The sequence below is a fragment of the Carcharhinus amblyrhynchos genome, chromosome 28 (assembly GCF_965287045.1).
Source record: "Carcharhinus amblyrhynchos chromosome 28, sCarAmb.v2.hapA, whole genome shotgun sequence".
NCBI classification, from domain to species: domain Eukaryota; kingdom Metazoa; phylum Chordata; class Chondrichthyes; order Carcharhiniformes; family Carcharhinidae; genus Carcharhinus; species Carcharhinus amblyrhynchos.
This window is the reverse complement of record NC_137351.1, coordinates 1,202,737-1,229,162: the sequence shown is the minus strand read 5'-3', so window position 1 is coordinate 1,229,162 and position 26,426 is coordinate 1,202,737. Positions and strand designations below refer to the sequence as shown.

General features: G+C 43.4%; 1 protein-coding gene across 1 annotated transcript in view; it reads left to right on the top strand.

The window, feature by feature from the left end:
- The first annotated feature begins 6,886 nt into the window (after positions 1 to 6,886).
- Positions 6,887 to 26,426, top strand: part of tnfaip8l3 (tumor necrosis factor, alpha-induced protein 8-like 3) — a 58,519-nt gene continuing 38,979 nt past the window's right edge. Inside the window, exon 1 of the mRNA XM_080214276.1 lies at positions 6,887 to 7,026. Coding sequence (XP_080070402.1) covers positions 6,984 to 7,026 — 43 coding nt within the window. The 5' untranslated portion in view covers positions 6,887 to 6,983. The remainder of the gene's footprint in view (positions 7,027 to 26,426) is intronic.

Below are 26,426 nucleotides of genomic sequence, written 5' to 3'. Positions count from 1 at the left end.
GCAGTGCTAACCACTGTGTCGTGTTAAAGATAATTTTGCAAAAGGGGTGAAAAATGAGATTTGGGACTGAGGCCTGGGCAGTTTAATGGGATTTGAGATGACACAGTGGTACAGTGGTTAGCACTGCCACCTCACAGCACCAGGGACCCAGTTCAATTCTCGTTTCAGGTCACTGTCTGTGCAGAATTTGCACATTCTCCCCATGTCTGTGTGGTTTTTCTCCGGGTGCTCCAGTTTCCCCCACATTCTGAAAGATGTGCTGGTTAGGTGCATTGGCCATACTAAATTCTCTCTCAGTGTACCCCAACAGACATCAGAGTGTGGCGACTAGGAGATTTTCACAGTAACTTCATTAAAGTGTTAATGTAAGCCTGCTTGTGACACTAATAAACAAACTTTAAACTTTTTACACTTTTAAAGGGGGGGGTGGGGAGATGGGGGTTACACTGAAATGCTGCCAATGATGGAGCAAAAAGTCCCCCATTCAAGGCTTCTTGAGAAGGGTGAGAGGGTTTGGGATCCAGGGGGCTTTGGCCTTGTGGATCCAGAACTGGCTTGCCTGCAGAAGGCAGAGAGTGGTTGTGGATGGGTCTTTTTCTGCATGGAGGTCAGTCACCAGTGGAGTGCCCCGGGGATCTGTTCTAGGACCCTTGCTCTTTGTCATTTTCATAAATGACCTGGATGAGGAAGTGGAGGGATGGGTTAGTAAGTTTGCCGACAACACGAAGGTTGGTGGTGTTGTGGATGATCTGGAGGGATGTCAGAAGTTGCAGTGGGACATAGATAGGATGCAAGACTGGGCGGAGAAGTGGCAGATGGACTTCAACATGGATAAATGTGTAGTGGTCCATTTTGGCAGGTCCAATGGGATGAAGGAGTACAATATCAAGGGTAGGAGTCTTAGCTGTGTTGAGGAGCAGAAGGATCTTGGGGTCCGGGTCCATAGGACTCTTAAATCGGCCTCACAGGTGGAGGATGTGGTCAAGAAGGCGTATGGTGTGCTAGTCTTCATTAATCGGGGGATTGAGTTTAGGAGTTGGGAGGTAATGCTGCAACTTTATAAGACCCTTGTCAGACCCCACTTGGAGTACTGTGCGCAGTTCTGATTGCCTCACTACAGGAAGGATGTGGAAGCTATTGAAAGGGTGCAGAGGAGATTTACAAGGATGTTGCCTGGATTGGGAGGCATGCCTTATGAGGATAGGTTGAGGGAGCTAGGTCTCTTCTCCCTGGAGAGACGAAGATTGAGAGGTGACCCGATAGAGGTTTATAAAATGTTGAGAGGAATAGATAGGGTGGATTCCCGGAGGCTATTTCCCAGGGCTGAAATGGTCACTATGAGAGGACACAGGTTTAAGGTGCTGGGAAGCAGGTACAGAGGAGGTGTTAGGGGAAAGTTTTTCACTCAGAGGGTGGTGAGTGAGTGGAATCGGCTGCCGTCGGTGGTGGTAGAGGCGAACTTGCTGGGGTCTTTTAAGAGACTTCTGGATGAGTACATGGGATTTAATGGGATTGAGAGTTATAGATAGGCCTGGTAGGTATAGATATGATCGGCACAACTTGTGGGCTGAAGGGCCTGTTTGTGCTGTATAGTGTTCTATGTTCTATGTTCTAAAAGGAGAGGATGGGTCAGGGAGACAGAATGTAGCAAAAAGCCCAGTGTTGGAAGTACAGGACAAGTACAGGCTGAAGGGCAGGAGGAGGTTATAGGGAATTTGGAGCATGGACAATGGACATGATACCACAACTAATAGATTAATTAATTAATCGGGATCTGCTAACTGAGTTTCAGTACTGGTTTAACGTGAAATATTTTGTCATCTTTAACTGGACTCCAATTCCCTCAATTCCTTGGCCAGGATTCTCCGGCAACTCACGCCCCGCCACCACTGCCGGGGGAGTGGAAAATCTGGAATTCTCTGCAGTGGGATGGGAGAATTCCACTGGTGTGAAAATCCCAATTTTCACCCATGTATCTAAATCCCGTAACACCCTGGATTGCAGGAGTGTAGTGAAGAAATAACTTACACACAAAGGATGGTAGAAATATGAAACTTCCCTGAAAGCAGCAGTCGATGCTGGTCAGCTGGTATTTCTAAATCCGAGATTGATAGACTCCTGTTAATCTAAGGCTTATGGGGCAATGATGATCTCATTGAGTGATAGAACAGTACTAAATGGCCTCCTCCTGTTCCTATGTTCCTTCTATGAGGCGTCGGAACTGTGGGACATCTGATTCCAAAGCAGCTGCATGTCCTCAACATAAAAATTTGCAGCCAATGTTTGATGCTTCTTTTTATTACACTGGTTCCTGTCCGCCAGTGCTGAGTTACTGAACTAGTGCCAATTTTACTGGCTGCTCACATCTGCACCTGTGAGTTTGTAAGACAGCACTGTATAGTGCACAATAGAGACTTATACACTCTGCAAGTATAAAAACATTTAGTGATTTTGGGCTAGGGGCCAAAGAGGGTTTGAGTTGCACTCCTTGATGTACTTACTAATCCCAAAACAAACCCTTCTAGGTGGCCTCGACTGGAAGTGCTCCCATGGGTGCAATTAGGGAGTCTGTACTAGGCACACTAACTAATAGTGAAAAATAACCCTTCAGAGTACAATATAATAAAGGAATATGAGCTCTACAGACAGGTCCACGTCCAGGTAACGTGACTTCCTCCCAGCTGAGCTATTAACTATTAACTACTAACTAGCTCATTAACTAGTTAATTGCTACCTAACTTACCCTTTCCTGATGTACCCATACTGTGTGGTATATAAACATTTTCCCTGCTACAGTTCACTCAGTGGTCTAGTGGATAAGTGTTTAGAGCTACTGCTGTACTGGGCTATGCAGAGCGACAGGTCCACAACCTCGGTCTGGACTGATTTGCCTGATCTGAACTGGAATGACAGCACAGACACTGCAATTAGCGTCCATACCCCTCAGGGATGGAGTGGAGATGTCTGCCAGAGTGCCAATTCCTTGCGATTACCTTCTTGGAAAGTCACAGATTTGTTAAGATGCAGAAGGAGGCCATTTGGCCCATTGCCAAACGAGCATCATGACTTAGTACCATTCCCTTGCTTTTCCCCCTACTCTGGCACATTGTTTCCATTCAAATCATTTTCTTGAATACCTCGATTGAACCTGCCTCCAACAAACTTCCAAGCAGATTCCAGACCCAAACCATTTGGTACAAGTTTGAAGAGCCGAAGGCCTGTTCCTGTGCTATAATTATCTTTATTCTTTGTTCACTTGCTGTGTGATAAAGGTTTTCTCACATCACTTTTTTTTTGCAAATGTCTTTAATCTCGTTCTTGATCCTTTTACAAGGAGGAACAGTTTCTCCCTATCTACTCTGTCCAGCCCCCTCATCATTTTGAATATCTCTATCAGATATCTTCTTAAACCTTCCTCTCTCCACGGAGAACAGTTCCAACCTCTCCAATTTATCCTCAAAACTGAGGTTTCTCATCCCTGTAACCATTCTTGTAAACCTCTTTTGCACTCTCTCCAATGCATTCACATTCTCCTATAATGTAGTGCCCTTGAACAGTGCACAATATTCCAGCTGAGGTCTAACCAGTGTTTTGTTCAGCAGAACCTCCTGGCTCTTATGCTGTCTGGGTGGAACCTTCCAGTCGCACTCGTCCCAAAACCGGAAAATCCTGCCTGAAATCAGTGGATATTTCCGTGGTCTGCCCCTGCCTATTACAATTCTTATGGTGGGTGAATTCCACCCCCCCAACTCTGTGTCTATTAATAAATCCCGGAATACTATACAGTACAATAACTGCTCTCTCCACCTGTCCTGCCACCTTCAATGGTCTAAGCACGTAACACCCAGGTTCTTCTGCATGGTGACTGGGGTTGCCAACCCTTCAGAGTTGGTTAGGAGTCTGCAAAGGTTAAAGATCAAACTCCAAGGTACTGCTGTATGTAACCCTGGAGGAAAAGTGATAGTAACACTAAAAAGGATAACCTTTCAATAAAGACTTTTTAACATTTCTCTTTTCAAGGTATAAACACATGGGGAAAATTAGGTGGAGGGGGAGGAGGAGGAGATTATTTGAGTGACAGTCAAGCAAAAGTTAAAGTTAGTTTATCAGTCACAAGAAGGCTTACATTCACACTGCATTGAAGTTACTGTGAAAATCCGAAACGCCTGTTCGGGTACACTGAGGGAGAATTTAACATGGTGAATGCACCCTAACCAGCACGTCTTTCAAACTGTAGGAGGAAACCAGAGCATCCAGAGAAAACCCACACAGACACGGGGAGAACGTGCAGACTCCACACAGTCAGTGACCCAAGCCGGGAATCGAACCCGGGTCCCTGGCACTGTGACCACTGTTAACCACTGTGCCACCATGCCACCCACACATCATCTATTTAGGTCATGAGTCTTTTTACTTTGCAATTTCAGTAGGATGCAGACCAAAGTAAGATGTAGACCAGAACATTCCAGATGTTCATGCCAGTGGGATCCCACCAATGGATGATTTTTTTAAAACAGGTGCAGACAGCTTTAAGAGCTGATCACATGGTTTGATGATGATGTTATTGGGTGTGTGATTAGGCTGCTGCTTTACTTTCAGTTTTATACATCGCAGTGCACTGGGAGCAGCTTTTCTACCTGTTGGGCACTGGGGGGGGGGCTGGGGTGCATTATAGACCCCGATAATCACATTGTGATTTAATGTTTTAAGTTTCATAGAACATAGAACATAGAACATTACAGCGCAGAACAGGCCCTTCGGCCCACGATGTTGCGCCGACCAGTTACAAAACAATGACCCACTAACCTAAACCAATCCCTTCTCGTCCTTTGTACTTTGGTTCTATTCAGGCTGTTCTCCTTCCTTCTGAGGAGCTGCCCGTTTTACTTTGTCTCTGAGTTCATTTGAGTTAGTTTATTTCTTTTGCCCTAAAAGAGGGAGCAGCTCCTCAATAAAACCTAGTGTGTGTTATTTTGAATCAATGTGTGCAAACCACCTAATTTTCTTTTTGTTAAAATCCGCAACCCCTAACATAGTCAGGACATGACTTGCACCCTGGCCATATGTTTCCTAGTGATGACGGATGCATTCAATAGGAAACCCCATTGGCAACGGCAGAACCAGAAGATTCTGTTGCTGGCCAATGGCGGACTGCCTTCCTCCACCATGCAGCAGGTTTTGCAGCAAATCCTGCCCAGCGTCACAAGGATGGATGGATTGGCCAAATAATGGCTGAAGCATAGGGAGATGTCATGTGATGAATCCTCCAGGGATACATTTAATCACTGAGACATTTAATTATTATCAGTGAATTTGCTGAAAAGCACATGTATGTAAATGTAAAGTTAGGGGCATGTCAGAAGTTGTCATGCCTCCTGCAATCAAACAGCACAGCGGTGGCACAGCTGCCTCGCAGTGCCAAGGGCCTTGGCTCAATGCTGACCTTGGGTGACTGTCTGTGTGGAGTCTGCACATTGTCCCCGTGTTTGAGTGAGTTTCCTCTGGATGCTCCAGTTTTCCCCCAGAGTCCAAAGATGTGTGGGTTAGATAGATTGGTCATGTTAAATTGTCCTTTAGTGTCCCAAGGTGTGTAGGTTAGGGGGATTGGCCATGGTAAATGTGTGGGGTTTATGGGGATAGGTTGGGGGAGAGGGCCTGGGTAAGATACTCTGTCAGAGAGTCAGTGCAGACTCAATGGATCAAATGGTCTCTTCTGCGCCATGGAGATTCAATGATTGTTTGCTGCTTAAGCTGAGTGAATGCCTGCATGGGGGCGGTGAGGGGGGGGGACTGCAGTAAGCAGCATCAGAAAGGAACAAAGTGTGACATCTCCCTTGCTTTCCAATAATACCAGAGAAGAAATTATATGTTAAACTCAGAGGGGATTGCAGGAAAGGAACACTTTGAGAACACAACTATTTCCTTCAGAGTTAACACTTAAAAATATAAATGCATCAAATCCCTTTTTGTTTTGCATCAGAATTGTCCCAGAGATCATCAGCAGATGAAGGCAGTACTTGGTCCAACATGAATATAATGCAGAGTGTACCATCTCTCCCCGCAACCCACCAGGAAACCATGTCCAGAAGTGAACAGACTTTCTCATGAATAATGGCACAGGCGAGGGAAGTGACTCACACCTACTAGTTTTTTTCTCTCTCTTCAAGAGTTCAGTGGAACAGAGTTGCCTGCCAATTTTTCTTTTCAAAAGTTTAGTCAAATGGAATAGGGAAAGCAGAGATCAATAGGTGTATCTGTAGTTGACCTGATAGATGCCAATCTAAACAAAGCCAGAATCTAAGAGAATTTCACAGTAACTCCATTGCCGTGTTGATGTAAGTCATATTTGTGACTAATAAACAAACTTTTTAACTTTAAAATCTGACCCTTATCCACTGTAGGAACCTTATTGCATAATGAAGACATTGTGCAACAAAGAAGGATGGAATGTCACATTTAATAATTCGAATCTAATTTCAGAGGGTTGTAAAGAACCGTTAGCTGTTAGCGGTGAGCCCTGAACTAATCCAAGAAACAGCTGGGTTCCAAAGTCTATCACTTTATTAATCATTTAGTCAGCTTGAAGCCTTTATATTGCTTTGAGCAGATCCTGTTCAATCGTTTGAATGTTGATGGCGTTATTTTGTGTGTGTTTATATATATAAATATATAAATGCAAAGGGAACTTTAGCCGTTCTGTTTGTAGGATTTAGTTTCCTCCACATCAGGCAGTGCCCTTCAGAGAATGGGTTTGAGTTGGACGTCACAACCAATCATCTCGCAGCTCTGGTCTCTGGTGTGTTAATAAAAAAAAGCGAGAGAGAGAGAGAGCGATGATGAGGCAAAGAGCCCAAAGCTGACTCACTTTAGGATCAGTCTGTTTGTAAGTTACAGCAGTGTTTGTGTGTCGTGTGTGTGCAGCAGACACCGAGCTGAACAAGCAGTCTCCAAGAAAAAGCTTCAAAGCAAAAAAAATCCTAAAAATGGATTTAGAATCTGGGGAACTGAGTGAGGGAGACCTCTCAGGTAGGAATGTTATTTATTTTAACTTGGAAAAAAAATGACTTCATCTTTTCAAGAAACTGCCTCAAGCTGATTAGATGTCTGTGACCTTTTGATGCCTCTGACAGGACCTGTTGCATTCTTATTAATGAGACCATAAGACTTTCTGTTCTTCAGTCAAAAAAATCCATCTCACTGCTGTTTCTAACGTAACAGAAAAATACACCAAGCTATGCAGCAGATGAAGCATTTAGCATGCAGTCCACTCCCTGTGTAGTCTGTTATTTGTGTGGGGTTTTCTTTCCCCATTTCTCGACTTGTGATTAACATTTTTACACTGTGTTCCCAGCAAGTGTTAAGTCAAATTCTGAGTCTGCACAAATTCACCGTGGCTGGAATCAGTTGGTGTGTGTTTGGGAGGGGAGGGTACAACTTATAACAACAAAAAAGTTAGATTCACTCTTCTAATGTCTTAGATTGGAAGAATTCCAATTTCTCCTGCAGCTGAAAAGAAAAAATCTTTTTTTTTGTGCTGTTTTTGAATTCCCTGCTCCCAAGGATTAAACAGGCTAAAGATATTTAATATCTGCATTTTGTTATTTTTGCCCTTTTTTTGTATCATTGACCAGCTTTGGCCTCAATTTTCTTCAAAGGGCTTTTCAATTGGGGGCGTAGCTTTAGAATGAAACTGTCAAACAGGTCAAACTGCTGAATGTTGAATATTCAGATAGGAAGTGATGGCCTCACTTTCTGTAGGGTTTGGGTTGGGGGGAAAAACCAGGAACTACACAGGACTAATGATCGATTAGTGTTGTTTTAGAAGCCGCTCCTCTCCGCCTAGATGCCCATTCTGAAAATGTGCTGATTCTTGCTGGCAGGATTTCCTGCTTTGCTAATGAGTAATTGTGTGTTCAGCGATTTAACACCTGCCTTGCCGGGCCGCTGTGAGTTAACAAATCGCATCCGCTTGCCTTGCGATCTCCCGGCCGAACCGTGGTCAAAGCTGCTGATGTGAAATGCTGTTACTGACACCCTCTCAGCCCGCAGTAAACACAGCTAACGCCCTCGGTGCCAGTTAGACACCATCTGGGAGTTGGTGACAGAGCACTAACTGGTGTGAACAGACCGAGGGTGGATTAGATACCACTTCCCCCTCATCACAAAATTGTGACGATGGTCCAACTCCAACTAGCTGGCAAAGGGTAACAATCTCAGCACATGTACTTCTCTCCTTTCCTATCTGACCAAGAAACTCAGCATTTGCTTTGATAAATTGACTGTAAATGCGGGTGGGGGGTGGGTCACTTCCCTTCATTCATTTTAAGTAAAGCAATTCTTTTAACGTAATGTAAGCATTTGAATCTGACATTATCCTGGTCCTCTGATGCTGGTCATTCCCTAAACTTGGAAGTTTCTGTACTGAGGACGCCTTCTTGCAGTCTGCATTCCTGCAATATTAAGTTCCCTACTGATATACGGATCATGTTTAGAAGTTTATTTGTTAATGTCGCAAGTAGGTCACACTACATGGAGTTACTGTGAAAATCCCCTAGTCCCCACATCTGGCGCCTGTTTGGGTACACTGAGAGAATTTAGTACAGCCAATGCTCCTGATCAGTCTTTCGGACTGTGGGAAGAAACTGAAGCACCCAGAGGAAACCCACTCAGACATGGGGAGAACATGCAGACTCCACACAGTCAGTGACCCAAGCTAGGAATTGAACCCAGATCCCTGCTGCAGCACTAATCATTGTGCCATGGTGCAATCTGAATAAGTGGCCTTCAGCCTGGTTCTACATTTTCATTTATCCCTTAAGTCATTCTTTGACCAAGTTTTTGGCCGCATGTCCTAATATCTCTTTATGTAGCTCAGTGTCAAATTTTTGTTTGATTACATTCCTGGGGCATGTCTTGGGAGATTGGTTTTAAACCACATCAAAGGTGCTGTAGAAATGCAAGTTGTTGTTGTGAGGAGTTGATGTACATGCTACAGGAGACATTTCAATCAAAGTAATTTGCACCAGTTTGGTGTGAAAGGATAGTACTCGGAGGATAGTACTGCAATGTAAAGTGACCCACAAAATGTGAAACAGTACCTTGTAAAACACTGACAAAGGGTCATCCTGACTTGAAATGTTGGCTCTATTCTCTTCCTACACATGCTGTCAGATCTGCTGTGATTTTCCAGCATTTTTTGTTTTTGTTTCTGATTCCAGGATCTGCAGTATTTTGCTTTAACCATTGTAAAAATAGTTTCTTTCCCCATCTCGAATAGGTCTGGTTGTACTTGTGAGAAAAGCTCACCACATCATAATTCAAACAAAAACCTCCAGCCCCGTTCGCAGCTGGGATTCTGCAGCGTTGTCGAAAGTAAATGGAGTTTTGGCCAGAATGCCAAATTCCCTGTTCTGACTGGCAGCGGAGTGGGCAGGGATGAGATTGGAAAATCCCACCCCATCACATTTTATATCAGTTGCAGCTGTTCCCTCCCCTCCTCGGTAAGAGAACGTGAGTACAACATAGGGACTTCATTTGTACGGTGCCTTTTAAGACCTTAGACTGTCCCAATGTAAAGTTTATTCATTAGTGTCACAAGTAGGCTTACATCAGTGGGCAGCGTGGTAGCACAGTGGTTAGCACTGCTACCTCACAGCACCAGTGACCCAAGTTCAATTCTGGCCTCGGGTGAACTGTGCAAACTCTAGACAGACAATGTCCCTGTGTCTGCGTGGGTTTCCTCCCACAGTCCAAAAATGTGTGGGTTCATTGGCCATGATAAATTGCCCTTTACTTTCCTGATCTCCCTGACATTAAGGATGTGGGGTTACAGGGAAAGGACAGTAGCTGGTTGGGATAATTGCTGCTGCAAACCTGTTGGGCCAAATGGCCTTCTGCACTGCAGATTCTACGATTCTACATTAACACTGCAATGAAGTTACTGTGAAAATCTCCTAGTTGCCACATTGTGGCACCTGTTCAGGTACATTGGCCATGCTAAATTCTCCTTCAATGTACCTAACCAGTCTTTCGGACTGTGGGAGGAAACCAGAGTATCTGGAGGAAACCCACGCAGACATGGGGAGAATGTGCAGACTCTGCACAGGCAGTGACCCAAGCCAGAATCGAATCCGAGTCCCTGCTTCTGTGAGGCAGCAGTGCTAACCACTATGCCACCGTGCTGCCCTGTGTATTGCTGTTGATGTGTAATCACTGCTGTAATGTTGGCAACGTGGCAGCCAGCTGGTGTACAGAAAGCTTCCACAAATGATGTGATAATAACCAGATAAGCTGTGTTAGCGATGTTGTTCGAGGGATACTGGGGAGATCTTACTTGAGCAGAAAGGTGGTATCTTCGCTCTCCCAGCACCACAGTGGGTCGCCAGCATCAGTTTTGTGTGATTCGATTTATTATTGCACATGTTTTGGGATAGAGTGAAAAGTATTGTTTCTTGTGTGCCGTACAACCAAAGCACACTGTTCATAGAGTAGGCATGATGTCGATTGGTGTTGTCAGACTTTTTACTGTGTCATAGAGTACGCAGCAGAGAAAGAAAGGAGAGGGCGCAGAATAGAGCGTTAGAGTTACAGGATGTAGAGACGGAGCTTGGGCACAGGTCCCTGGAGTATTATATGAAACCACGACGTAGAGGCAAGGGTGCTATCTACTGAATCATGGCAGACGCGCAGCTCAACTTCTGAACAGATACCACTCCAACACCAACAGTATATCCAATAATGCCCATGGGTGTTCCAAATCCACATTTTAGTGGAAATGGGATTAAAAAAGAAACGCCAGTCCCCACTACCATCGGAAGTTCCACAACATGAACAGGTCAGTGAGATCCCTGGGCTAAAGTGACTATATAAAACGGAGATATGACTGAAAGATATCAAAATACAGATGATTTCTGCAGGCTCCAGTGTGTTTTCCTGCATCGCACACAAGTAATTTTATTATCCAGATCTCCAGCTTCATTCAACACTATTTAAGATTTGTGGAAATGTGAACCAAAAAATAAATTCCAGCTGTGAAGTATGATGCCCATAAACCACAAGCTTTATCTCTTTCAGTTTCCTGGAGATTTGCTTGTTCGTAAATAAACTGTCCTTGTTACAGCGGAAACATCTGGAACCATTGTTTGCAGCTCAATTGTGTTTAATTAACCTTTAGTGAAGTGTAAATATTTTGTACATTAATTCATTTTTAAAGGGGTTCTGACTACATGAAAAATATCATTGGACATTTTCTTTTGTTGGGGCAGTGGTGACCCTTGCATCTTTTTCATTATGCAACAATGCAAGTAAGTCGAGTAGTGATCACCATCACAGCCTACCAGAAAGGTTTGGTGTCACTTTTGCGTTCGAGTGAGCTTGAATGCAAAATCAACGATCGTTTGACATCAGATGTTCTCATTTGGAATGGGTTTTGTATGCAGTGTTTTGCCATCTTCAGCATCAAGTGCGTTCAAAGGCATCAAATGTGATCAGAAACATGCACAACACAAGGAAATTAATTATTTAAGTTTTTTTTTATTAATTTGTTTCATTTCATCCACAATCTCTTTCCACTGTACATGCTTGAGAGCACCACCAGATCCCCATCAGTTCTTAATTCATTTTATTAATTAATTAGTTGCTGTCCTGGGAAGAAAACACTCAGGATGTGAATTGATTGACATAAGTCTTGGCACCCTGGTGCCTCCCTCTTTCCCCTTACCCTCCCATCCCAATCAGCATTCCATGGTGGTTCCATTCATCTACACTCTACTCACCCAATTCTCCCTCCTCTGGCCCAACACCCAACTGCACCCCTCCGCCCCAACAATGACTCTCCTCCTCCAAAGTCTTGGTCTCAAATCCCCTACCCAGGGCCTCTCCATTCCCGTCTTCTCCAATCTCAGGACTTTGTCAATCCCTCCAGCCCACACCCAAGTCTCAGCACCTACCAACCCCCATCCCATCTTTGGGCCTCTCCATCCACCACCAATCTTTGGCTTGGACCATCAAACCCCAAGCCAAGGCCCACCAAGCTCAGGTGCTGGCCAACCCCTCCCTCTCCCAAATGTGAGTGAGGAAGGTCATACAACCCTATCATCTAGATCTAGATGAATCCCATGCCTATCCCATTACAGTACCTAAATTGTTCTTAACTAACAGGTTTCAGTGTGATTTCTGTCCTTGTTATAAGAACTAGGAGCAGGAGTTGGCCGTCTGGCCCCTCGAGCCTGCTCCGCCGTTCAATAAGACCATGGCTGATCTTTTTGTGGACTCAGCTCCACTTACCCACCCGCTCACCATAACCTTTAATTCCTTAAATGTTCAAAAAATTATTTATCTTTGCCTTAAAAACATTCAATGAGGGAGCCTCAACTGCTTCACTGGACAGGGAATTCCACAGATTCACAACCCTTTGTGTGAAGTTCCTCCTCAACTCCGTCCTAAATCTGCTCCCCCTTATTTTGAGGCCATGGCCCCTAGTTCTAGTTTCACCCACCAGTGGAAACAACTTCCCTGCTTCTATCTTATCTGTTCCCTTCATCATCTTATGTTGCTATAAGATCTTTCCTCATTCTTCTGAATTCCAATGAGTATAGTCCCAGTCTACTCAGTCTGTCTTCATAAGCCAACCCTCTCAACTCCAGAATCTGCCTAGTGAATCTCCTCTGCACCCCCTCCAGTGCCAGTATATCCTTTCTCAAGTAAAGAGACCAAAACTGTACACAGTGATGTGTGACCCTGCTTGGCTCTCTTAGCAGCTGCCTTTTCTCTAGGTTAAGGTGTTGATTCCCAAAGCAGGACTTGAGTTCAGAATCCAGACCAATTGGATGTAGCAGTGCTGTGTTTGAGTGTACGTTGAACTCAAGTCTCCTTCGAGTGGTGCATAAAAGCTGCCTTTATATTTCACCCTAGCAGCGTGAGGACAGCGTTGCCAATGAAAGTGGTCTTTCTTTCTCCAGATCTGGCTTGCTTACGCTGCTGCTGCTGCTGCTGTCAATTCTGTCTGGCCCATCTGATGTTAGAAGGTCCCTAGGTGGAATATCAAAGCAGTTGAATGTCCCCACAAGCTCTTTGACACGTTTCAATTACCAGACAGCAGCAACCTTATTCATTTACTCAGCTTTTCCATGTCTATCCAGCCCAACAACAAGGACAGTGTAATTCTGCCTCCAGGGGTGGCATAGTGGTTAGCGCTGCTGCCTCACAGCACCAGGGGCTCGGGTCCAATTCCAGTCTGGAGTCACTGTCTGTGTGGAGTTTGCATGTTCTCCCCGTGTCTACATGGGTTTTCTTCAGGTGCTCCGGTTTCCTTTCACAGTCCAAAGGTTGATTGGCCATGTTAAATTGACCCTAGTATCAGTGGATTAGCAGAGTAAATAGGCGGGGTTATGGGAATAGGGCTGGGTAGGATTGTGGCCAGTGCAGACTCGATGGGCCGAATGGCCGCTTTCTGCACTGTAGGAATTCTGTGATTTTAAGATCTAAAAGCCAAATGTTAATAACACGCAGACACCAACACATTTTGCAACTTTACAACAAAAAGTCAACATGGGAATATAAAAGCTGGCTCTGAATGCGCATTAAAAAGCGATTAAATTAGACATGGATAACAGTATGTTGGGCAGCAACGTAGTGCTAATGTGTGATCAATGATCCAAGATAAAACAAAACTTCTCTGTAATGAACCATGATTATTTTCCTTTTGATTGGACGATTAATTTGGCAAGATCAGCGTGTTTGATAAATGTGTACACTGTGCTGTTGTTAATTTTAGTTGGAGTTCCTCCTGTGTGTGTTTAACATAGTCTAAATGTGTCCCTAAGTTTCCAGTTTAAAATAATCTCTGCACAAAGTGGGTGAATAACGTCCAAATATTTCACACCTGAGAGAAACGTTGTTTCTTCTTGACCATCCCTGTTACCAATGTAAAACTCCTGGTAAGAATCACTCAGAATTAGAACTGAATATGCTGTTAAATGTGGATTTTTCTTTCTTTTAATTCCTTCCAGATTCCCTCTGCTGGTACATGTGTGCTAACAAAATGCACAATGCCATTTTCAGTTCACTACAATTGCCCTAACAGGCAGGAAATTACACTTACCATTGCTACTAAATAGAAGTGTTTCCTCCTGAGTCATAGAATCCTGGCAGTGCAAAAAGAGTAAGAAGGCGACACCAGGTTTAAGTCCAACCGATTTATTTGATAGTAAACTCACTAGCTTTCGAGGTTCCCCTCTTCGTCAGGTGAATGAAGAGTTCTGGCCTCAGACAGAGCTTGTGAGTTTACTATCAAATCAGTTGGACTTAAACCTGGTGTTGTCAGAATTCTTACTGTGTTTACCCCAGTCCAACACCTGCATCTCCACATCATTAGGGCAAAAAGAGGCCATTTGGCCCATTGAGTCTGCACCAGCTCCTCAACAAAGCATCTTATTCTGGCCCTATCCCCGTAACCCCCTGTATTTATCCCACTCATCCCCTTGACCCACACATTTCTGGACACTCTGGGGTAATTTAGTATAGACAATCCATCTAACCTGCACATCTTTGGACTGTGGGAGGAAATCCACACAGGCACAGGGAGAACATGAAAACGCCACACACGCAAAGTCACCCAAGGCTGAAATTGAACCTGGGTCCTTGGCGCTGTGAAGCCACCATGTCGCTGTTACCTGGGTATCACTGCTCACTTCAAAGGACAGTGCCATTGTGCATGCACAAGTACATACAGCAATCACTTGTACCTACACTGTGCCTTTAATGTGATTAAAATGACCCAAGGCACTTCAGAAAGCAAAATGTGACATTGTGTCACATAAGGAGAAATTAGTATTAGTTATCAAAAATCCAATCAAAGGTATAGGTTTTAAGATATAACTTGAAGGAAGAAAGGCCTGAATGCTCTGCAAGTCTTTCCCTAAACCACTGCCTCTTAATCACTTCCTCCTTTAAGACACTCCTTAAAAGTTTGTTTATTTATTAGTCACAAGCAAGGCTTACATTAACACTGCAATGAAGTTGCTGTGAAATTTCCTTAGTCACCACATTCCGGCACCTGTTCAGGTCAAAGCACCTAACCAGCACTTCTTCCAGACTGTGGGAGAAAACGGAGCACCCGGAGGAAACCCACACAGACACAGGGAGAACATGCAGACTCCACACAGACAGTGACCCAAGCCAGGAATCGAACCTGGGTCCCTGGAGCTGTGAGACAGCTGTGTTAACCACTGTGCTATTGTGCCACCTTGCTACAGCTTATTACTTTGATCAATTTTTTGATCAAAGTAGAAAGTCTACCCAATAATGTCAAATTTTTCCATTATGAAAAATAAATTCCACATTTTTAAAGTAAACAAACTTCAGATCAATTAATTATGATAGAATTCATAGAATCCCTACAGTGCAGAAGGAGCCCATTCAGCCCATCAAGTCTGCACCAACCACAATCCCACGTAGGTCCTATCCCCATAATCCCATTTACCCTGTAGCCCCTCTGACACTAAGGGGTAATCTAGCACGGCCAATCCACCTAACCCACACATCTTTGGGAGGAAACTGGAGCACCGGGAGGAAACCCATGCAGACACGGGGAGAATGTGGAAACTCCACCCAGACAGTGACCCAAGCTGGGAATCAAACCTGGGTCCCTGGCGCTGTGAGGCAGCAGTGCTAACCATCGTGCTGCCCTGATATTTAAGCCTCTGTCATAATTCAATTGCAATCATTTATTTTGTTATCTGAAAATTTCAATTAAGTGTTATTGAAATGCTGTTCACTTCCTGGTTTTCCTTTTGTGAGAATGATTCAATTTGATTGGATTCTTACCCTACATCATGCTGCTGGATGCCTAAAGGTCCCATTGACTTGGCGCCAGGTTTAAGGTATCATTGGGAAAGGGGACATCAATGCTGTAGAGATCTCAAGATCTTTGTGGGCAGCTTTCTTTGAGATTGGCAGTGAGTATCGCAGCTTTGTCATTGATTACAAAATCCAGACTATTACAGCCAAGCTCCCTCTAAGCTGCATGTAAGCATTGGCCGCCTGCTGGCTTATCAAGTGCCATGCAAGTTGGGAGAGGGGGTGAGCTGGAAGTGGGAAGTGGTGGGCATGAGTAAGTTGTTAAAACTTGGCAACTTACTAAGATTTAAGAAAATGTTTGGGCCAGTTTTACAGCCGATAAGAGCGTATTAGGGGGTTTAAAGGAGGGGTAGCTATACTTCACCAGGTACAAAGCAGAGTAGGAGGTCCTGGGGTGATGAAAAGTGCTATATAAATTGTTTTATTACATAATCTGCGTGTCTGGAAGTGCTCAGATCTTCAATATGCTGCAATTGTCCACTGCTGATCTCATTAGTAAATTTGAATTCAATTAAGTTTGAATGTGTTCCAGCTAGCTACAGTGGAAATTCTGTTAGTTTAAGAAGACCTGTGAAGGTTACATCCTCTTAACCCTTCTGTCAGAACAAAGGCAAATAGGTTTTTTTGGATATGGTTTCTACCATATCTGCACATTACAAGTAGAATACCCCAAGTCTGGCAGCTAATCTATGCCAGATTTCAAAACTTGCTAATTTTCGGGAAAAATCCAAACATCTTAAGGAAAGCGAACTGATATGATTGCAAGGCACCTCAGGTTAATGACCAAATCACTCCTCATGTTATTTGCATTCTTTTTTTAACCTGCACAAAGAGTTATCCATCTTATTAACCACTGGGGGTTGGTTTGAGCACTCTTGCTGGCGGCTCCAAGTTTGGTCAAGTAGGGTTAAGGTTCACCAGTGTGCGAAGCCAATCAGTATTTGGCAATCCACTCCAAGCTTTTCCGAGATGGATCAGGTAGGGGTCAAGAGTTCACTTGAGTGCAGGAAACCAGCTTATGGTCACTATTGGTGTCTGGTTAGCCAGATGTGAGGTTGTTCACCTATTCCTGATAAAGGGAATTGTAGGGCTAATGACCAAGGCTGCTGAAGGCATGGCTACATATCAAAATTGGGGTGACATGATAGCACAGTGGTTAGCACTGCTGCTTCGCAGTGCCAGGGACCCAGGTTCGATTCCTGGCTTGGATCACTGTCTGTGAAGTTTGCATGTTCTCCCTGTGTCTGCTTAGGTTTCCTCCAGGTGCTCCAGTTTCCTCCCACAGTCCAAAGATGTGCAAATTAGGTTGATTGGCCAAGCTAAATTGCCCATTAGTGTTCAGAGGATTAATAGGGTATATATGTGGGGCCATGGGGATAGGGCCTGAGTGAGATTGTGATCAGTGTAGACTTGATGGGTCGAATGGCCTCCTGCACTGTAGGGGTTCTATGATGATATAACTTGTTCCACGTATGAATGGCCAAAATTAGAGGGATGATTGGTTCGGCAACTTATTCTTCTCCTACTTTGTGCAGCCAATGTAAATCACCAGAATTTTTCTCCTCGTGCATTAATGAGTTCATTCCATTTCCAATAATAATTATCTTTATGGTCAGTCTAAGCAAGATTACCAAATTTGGGCTGAATTTTGAAGTGCTCTTGTGGACCATTGCCTATGAGAAATTTGGTTGATCTTTTCCGATCTGCTTTAATATTAGAACTTTACAGCTGTAAAAGAGAAGATTTTCATCTTTGCAATTTCCTTAAAAATAAAACATTAAATATGAAAGGACAGAGTGCAAGCTCACTGTGTCACCTTGTTACCCCAGAATATTATCACAGAATAGGGTTTGTATATTCTAGTTTAGAATCCATACACTGCAGAAGGAGGCCATTCGGCCCATGAAGCCTGCACCGACTACTCCATCCAGGCCCTATCCCCATAACCCCACATATTTACACTGCTAATCCCCCGACACTAAGGGCAATTTAGCATGGCCAGTTCACCTGATCTGCATATCTTTGGATTGTGGGAGGAAACCCACACAGACACGAGGAGAATGTGCAAACTCTACACAGTCACTCGAGGCTGAATTTGAAACCAGCTCCCTAACTGAGAGGCAGCAATGCTAACCACTGTGTTGCCCTATCTAGACACAGCACCTGCCCTAATCATTCCTACTGTTCACAATATTATTTCAATGTATTTCTAAATCTAATAGCTCTGAATTGTATTTCCTGACAGGAATTATTTGACTGTTTTATCATGTTTTGTTCCAACATGTTTGAACAAAACAGCCTCTAATTGAAAATGAATTACCTGAATATCACATTTTCTCTCTTTCCTTCATTTGAAACTACAATCATTTCTGAAAGCTCCGATGTCTCACGATATTCCTTGCTTGCTTCTGACATATTTGAGTTTGCTAATGTTTCACTTAATGGGTTGAAGGAATATTATTCCTGTTTTTCTTAGTATCTCATTAACTATTTCACAGTCCATTTTTATAGGTCTTCCTGTCTTCACCCTTTTTACTGGAGATTTTATAAACTGCACTGAATCTGTTCACTGGGATATAGATGACGCCTCAGTTGAACTAAAGGTTGTCCCGTGTGTATCGACTTCCAATGTCCCAAAAATAACCTGAGGAAAGTGAAATGATTTATCTTTCACCATTTCTCAAGCTCAGACCTGCCTTTCCTCCCAGAATATTCCAGAGCCTGGCATGTGGAGTAATGTTGAAATGTGTGTCTTGGGAGGAACTTTCTTTCATCTTTCACCTGAAAATGTCCTTGAAGCATTTTCACCTCACTCTTCCCTGTGTTGCTGTTTCACACAGGAGTCTCCGAGCTGCCTGCATGCCCTCCTTTTGCAAAACATTTTTCACCTAAGTCCCAATTTGATTTCTGGGTGTAATGATGCATTTTCATTAAAGATTTATTTACAAGAATCTACAGTGTGTCTGAAGCTAGTCCTGGAATGCTCCTTGTCTAAATGATCCCCTCCACTTATGGTGGTTTCCCAGGCCAGGTGACCCTTACTCTGCTGTGTTTCCCTTCAAGGGATGATCGCCACACTGGGAGAAAAATACGTGCACTTCAGGACTTGTGTTCAATGAGATAGGGAAACAATTTAGCCATTCAACTAAAGAACTGAGTATAATTTTTTTTTTAATTATCCCTCTGTTCCTCCTGAATAACTGCTCACTGTCCAAAGTGATGGTTTTATCCTTGTTTTCCCTCCATGAAATGCAATTTTGTGCTCATCTCCTGCAATGAGAATCTATTGGACATGGGTCCAGATGTTCCACACTACTTGTACAATGGATCATTGATTTCAAGTATTATAAGTGGTGGAGGAAGGGTCAATTGTGGTTTTCAAAAGGGAATGGAATAACATCTAAGGATAAAATCTTTGCGGGATTATGTGGAGAGGATCAGCATATGGGATTAGCGGAATTGTTCTTGCAGAGACCTGATGTGGAGATGTCAGTGTTGGAGTGGGTTGGGCACAGTAAGAAGTCTCTCAGCACCAGGTTCAAATCCTACAGGTTTGGTAACGTGAGCTTGCAGAGCATTGCTCCTTCATCAGATGAGTGATGAAGGTACAGCGTTCTGAAAGCTTTTGATACCAAATAAATCTGTTGGACTTTAACCTGGTGTTGTGAGGCTTTCTGCAGAGACCTGGCAGGACATCATCTGGATAACCTCCTTCTGTGATGTAACCAGATTCAATTCTGTAAGGACACTACTGTGATGGGCTCATGTATAAAGTATCCCATTCATTTCTCAAATCCTGAAATACATTGATACCACCCAGCTTGTTCACAAAGCTGGGACAGATTGAACGCACAATGTTGGGACAATACTGTTTAAAAAAAATACATCAGTCATCTACAGTTTTAGTAATTCCCAATTTCCAGAACAATTAAGCTTTAATTTGCTGAGCAGTATACCTTTGCTATCACGTCTCAATTCCATTCCAATTTCACCTAAGTACGTGTCTCACACATAGGCCAAATCCCTACCACCCGGAGCAGGTGAAATTCCCAGATCGGAGACCTCCGCTGGCCTCGGCCAAATTTTGTGATCTTGTCCAAATGAGGCCATAAAATCCCAGTTTTAAAATCCCACTTTTAAAAGGAACTAACCTCGACTCCTTTGAGATTTTGGATTTCTAGAATAGATGTGCAGGTTTGGTGGATTGGCTATGCAAAATTACCTCTTAGTGTCAGGGACTCACTAGAGCAAATGCATGGGTTATGGGGATAGGGCTAGGGTGGGATTGTGGTCAGCGCAGACCTGATGGGCTGAATGGCTGCCTTCTGCACAGATTTATAGAACCCTAGTGCAGAAGGAGGCCACTCTAGCTAGTCTCCCGACACTGAGGTAATTTAGCATGGCCGATCCACCTAACCTGCACATCTTTGGACTGTGGGAGGAAACCAGAGCAACCAGTGGAAACCCACACAGACACGAGGAGAACATGTAAACTCCACACGGATAGTGACCCGGGAATCGATCCCTAGCACTGGTGAGGCGGCAGCACTAACCACTGTGCCAGCGTACTGTCCACTAAAACTATCCAAATGATTGAAAGGGTTGGTCAAAGCACAAGCTTTAGGCTTCAAGCTAGACACTAATTAATCAAAGCAATCTGGCTAAAACACAGATGAAAGAATTAGTCAAACCTAAGCCTCTGGCCCAATGCCATCTTCATGAACTCCTGCTGTGTTGACTTTTGTTTGACTTGATACAAAATTTTGACTCAAAAAGGAAACAAAAAATTGTAGCCAAGAGACGATGTTAAGGATTGTTAGATATTTCTGATTTTGTTTTAAATTGAAGGATTTTGTTTAAACTATGTTGACTTCAGTGTGGAGGATTGGCGTCGAAGAATTATTGGACCTAACAGGGTAGAGAGCCAAATAAGGAGTCGTGACGATAAGGGAATTAATTTAATCCATTAAAACAAGGGATGTCTATTTTTCTTTGCAACCATGGGAGGTTGTATTTATATAACAAAAACAGAAAATGCTAGAAAAACTTAGCCATCCACAGTATTTTGCCTTTTATATTTGTATAACATCTTAAGTGTGATAAATCTCCCAAGACACTTCATAGTTAAGAATCCAATCTAAGGCTGTAGTAGAAATGGTGCAAGTTTCTGTGAAAATGATTGATGGGATTATAGAACGAACATGGTTAATCCATTGCCACAAGTCATACTTGGCACAGGAGTGGATCGGGAGCTAACAAAAGACCAGAGTTAAGAGAGCAGATAATGTAAACAAAATATAGAGTTGAGGAGTTTACCAAGGTGGGAAGAAATTAGGTTTTATTGGGATTTTTAAGTGAGAATGGGAATTACATAGTTGATGGACAAGGAATCAATGAAGATTGACAAGGAGATTGGTGAGTAGGACTTGGTGCAAGCTAGACATTGGAGTACATAATTTTTGAGGTTGATTGATAGAGGTGACAATATATTAAACTATGACTAATAAATACACTAAGTTTTAAGTAGTCTTACATTAATACTGCATTGAAGTTACTGTGAAAATCCCCTAGTCGCCACATTCTGGTGCCTGTTCGGGTACACTGAGGGAGAATTCAGAATGGCCAATTCACATCTGCACATCTTTGGATTGTGGGAGGAAACCCATGCAGACACGGGGAGAATGTGTAGACTCTGCACAGACTGATCCAGGCTGGGAATTGAACCCAGGTCTCTGACGCTATGAGGCAGCAGTGCTAACCGCTGTGCCACCCCTGGATATGAATTTTAGCATCAACATTCGCACGGTCACACTGTACAGTGGCAGCAGAGCGTACCATCTACAAGATGCACTCTAATAACCCATCAAGGTTCATTTGACAGCGCCTTCCCACACCCACGATCTCCGTCACCTAAATGGACAAAGGCAGCAGAAGCATTGGAATACCACCTGTAAGTTCCACTCCAAGGGGACAACATTTCTGCCTCAGGGACCCAGTTCAATTCTGGCCACGGGTGACTGTGGAGTTTGCACATTTTCCCCATGTCTTCATGGGTTTCCTCCACTTGCTTCAGTTTCCTCCCACAGTCCAAAAATTAGTAGGTTAGGATGATTGACCATGCTAAATTCCCCTCAGGGGGACTAGCAGGGTAATAAGGTTACGGAGATGGGGCCAGGGTGGGATTCTTGTCGGTGCAGACTCGATGGGCTGAATGGCCTCCTACTGCACTGCGTGGATTCTATGATTCAAGCCACACATCATCCTAACTTGGAACTATATCACTATTCCTTCACTGTCGCTGTCAAAACCCTGGAACTCCCTCCCTTATAGCACTGTGGGTGTTCCTACACCACATGGGCTGCATTAGTTCAAGAAAGCACCTCACCATCACCTTCTCAAGGGCAATTAGACAATGGCAAAATCTGAGGAGATGATGGTGTTGTGGTGAAGGACTAATCTTGGCTGGTAATCCAGAGGCCCAGGCTAATGATCTATATGCATGGGTTCAAATCCTGCCAGTTACCAATTAATAAACCTGGAATATAAAGCTAGGCTCAGTAATAGTGACAATGATAATATCATCCATTTGTTGTAAAAGCCCCCCGGTTCACTAATGCCCTTTTAGGGAAGGAAATCTGCTGTCCTTACCTGGTCTGGCCTATGTGTGACTCCAGGAAAACAAATGTTAGACTTGTCAGTGACATCCACATCTCGGGAAAGAATAAAGAAACAAGAATGAGGTTGGAATTTTGAGGGGCATTTCAGAGGTAGAAATAGGCAAAGAGTCAAAAGACTCAAAATGTTAACTGTTCCACTCCTAATAAATGCTGGCTGACCTGCCTGCCTGAGCTTTTCTGGTGTCTCCTGTTCTTGTTGTAGAAATTGCGATGTCTTGTTGAAGTTGTACAAGACATTGCTAAGGCCACACTTGGAATACTGTGTACAGTTCCAGTCACTCTAATAATTTTCTTTCTATAATAATCTAGAAAGTGCAGAAGAGATTTATTAGGATGCTACCGGAACTTGATGGATTGTGTTATAAGGAGAGGTTGGATAGACTGGGACTTTTTTCTCTGGAGCGTACAAGCTGAAGGATGATCTTAGAGGCCCATAAAATAATGAGGGGCACAGATCAGCTAGATAGTCAATATCTTTTCCCAAAGGTAGGGGAGTCTAAAACTAGAAGGCATAGGTTTAAGGTGAGAGGGGAGAGATATAAAAGGGTCCAGAGGGGCAATTTTTTCACATGGAGGATGGTGAATGTGTGGGACAAGCTGCCTGTGGTAGTAGAGACGGGTACAATTTTCTTTTAAAAAGCATTTAGACAGTTACATGGGGACGATGGGTATAGAGGGATATGGGACAAATGCGGGCAATTGGGATTAGCTTAGGGGTTTCAAAAAAAAAGGGTGGCATGGACAAGTTGGGCCAAAAAGCCTGTTTCCATGCTGTAAACCTCTAATTCTAAATAGGAAGACCTGGCAAAGTTTGGATGTGGGGCTTAGTTTGGAGTGGGATGTTAAACATCATTTACCAAATTGTTGACTGAAGAACAAAGAACAATACAGCACAAGAACAGGTCTTTGGCCCACCAAGTCTGCATTGATATGTAGTTTCTATCCCTCTGTTTCCCGTACATGTGTTTATCAAGATAGACTTTAAATGTTGTCAATATGCCTGCTTCCACCACTTCCACTGGCAGTGTGTTTCAGGCACCCATCACCCTCTGTGTGAAAAACTTTCCCCACACATCTCTCCTAAACTTACAACCTAAAACCTGTGCCTTCTCGTAATCAACTTTCCACCCTGGGAAAAAGCCTCTGACTAGACGACAGCAATGCCACCCTGGCCCCATCCCCACAACCCCATGTATTTTGTAGAAATCACATGTTTGAAAACAGATTGTTCATTTCATTAACAGATCATAATTACAGGGAAATCAGACATTCCCTTATTTCTTATTAAAGGAGGGATTTAAGCTCAAAGTTACTAATTAGACCATTTTATGCTTATTAATTCAACCTCCAGACAATAACTGCTTGAGGCATTACCTCCCTGGCCCATGAATCATGATTTACAAAAAATTATTTTTTAAACAGATTAAAAATAAGAAAATTGATATAAAAGTTGAAGCTAATTATTCCAAAACACTGATAACACTAGTTGGTCTTTAAAAACATTATGGAATTTTAGATTCAGGACAATGCAAAACAGCCAATGTCTGTTGAGGACTTGGTGCTGGTTATGTGACCAATGGTGGGTTAATCTCATATGAGATGATTTGCACCCCACCCCCGCCCCCACCACCACCAAGGGGTTGATATACAGTTGATGTGAAGCCCAACTGTATTAATATTTTGTTGCTAAATCAACTTTGTAAACTTTGAAATAGAAACTATTGATTTGATTTATTATTGTCACAGTGAAGGATATTGTTTCTTGTGCGCTATACAGACAAAACATACCGTTCATAGAGAAGGAAAGGAAAGAGTGCAGAATGTAGTGTTACAGTCATAGCTAGGGTATAGAGAAAGACCAACTTAATGCAAGGTAGGTCCATTCAATAGTCTGCTGGCAGCAGGGAAGAAGCTGTTCTTGAGCTGGTTGGCACGTGTCCTCAGACTTTTGTACCCTTTTCCCGATGGAAGAAGGCAGAAGAGAAAATATCCGGGGTGCGCGGGTCCTTGATTACGCTGGCTGCTTTGCCAAGACAGAGGGAAGTGTAGACAGAGTCACTGGATGGAACCAGCAGCAAAGCTTCTCGTTGATAACCACCAACATTATATAGTGAATTCATACTTTCTGTATCATGAGACTAGACTTGGGCTTTCAAGTACCTTTCTTCACTGGAGTATATTTAATTTTATCACGGGAAACATGTCCTCACCCTGAGCTATTAATCTATTAGCTTTCAACTTAAATACAATTCCAAAATATCTAATTAGTGTCAAAATTACTTTGATATTTAAGATGAAAGATTGTTTTAATGATCTAACTCGGAAGATTGAGATTTCCAAGGTAGCTTTCTAGATTAATGTCATTAGCGTGCAGAATGGCAATCGTCAACTTGGCTTTACTGTCTCGTCACAGATTCTGGCAACAGCATCCCTTAATTAATCATTTATTATTGTGCCAGATGTTTCTCACTTTGGAGAGAAATATGTTTTATTGGTGCATACAGTCCAACTCGCTACTAAAGCACGCTGAGCAACAAACCAACTAATGAAGGGCTCTTCAATTTTTTTTATGATGTTCTTCTGCAGCCGCACCAAATCCTAGCCTAATATCATCAGAGCATCTGACTGTGTTAATATGGTACTTTTGTGTTAGGGGCAGATAATGAATGCTCTGAAGATGTTGCTAAGATTCAAGCAGCGTTCACCAGGTCCAAAACACCCCTTTCAGGTGAAGCAGCGCCTCGTGCACCTCCTTCAATCTGCTCTGTTATATTCACCGCTCCCAATGTGGTCCACATCGGAAAGACAAAACGCAGACTGGGTGACCGCTTTGCTGAACTCCTTCGGTCCATCTGCAGGCAGGACCCAGACTTCCTGTTGCCACTTCTCGCACACCACCCTGCCCTCCTGCCCACGTGTCCGTCCTTGGGCTTTTGCAATGTACTAGCAAACCCCAACGCAAACTGGAGTAACAGCATCTCTTTTTCCAATTTAGGCACTTTACAGCCTTCTGATCGCTTAATGGACGCTTTTAGCAGCTCAGTTTCCTGTATCCTCATTTACATTCCCTTCGTTCCATTCCACCACCCCACCCCCATCCTCACAGTATAAATCTCTGCTCTCAGCCCTGACAAAGGGTATTTAGACTCGAAACAATTGCTGTACTCACTCTCTCCACAGATGTTGCCAGACCTGCTGAGATTTCCCAGTATCCGCAGTATTTTGCTTTTAGTCTTCATCAGGCCTGTGGGTAAACAGTGCATTCAGGTTGGCAGGCAAATCTAACAGGATTTGACAGCATGGTTCGTTAAGTAAATGGCATCTTTTTGTTTCCTACCTTCTAGAATCTCAAAGATCCTCATCCTCACCATTTGTCAAGATTGTTAATCTGGAAGCTTATCAAATCTATAACTCAGTTGTTGTGTTAAGCAGTAATCTTCACCATGACTAACCTCTCCTGTTTGATTTAGTGCTCTTGGAATTGAAGTTAAGAGCTGTGATACACACAACAAAACTGAATTGCCCCCTTTTGCCAAATATTGACATCCATACTGTTTTTGTTACATTACTAAATATCTATTCACGGTGGCACAGTGGTTAGCACTGCTGCTGCACAGCGCCAAGGACCCGGGTTCAATTCCTGCCTCGGGTCACTGTCTGTGGGGAGCTATTGTCAGGATGTCCTCAAAGCATCCCTGGAAAGGACAAACACATTTGCCAACTCACGGGAGATTGTGCTTTGTGAAAGATTGAAATGGGAAGGCCCATTTGGGAAAACGGTGAACACAACTAAAGACTTTATCTGGGACAGGAGAGGCAAAGCTGAGGCAGCAGAAGGAGATCTGATGCTCCTGTCAAACCTTGAAACAACCCATCTGCCCAATCTTTCAA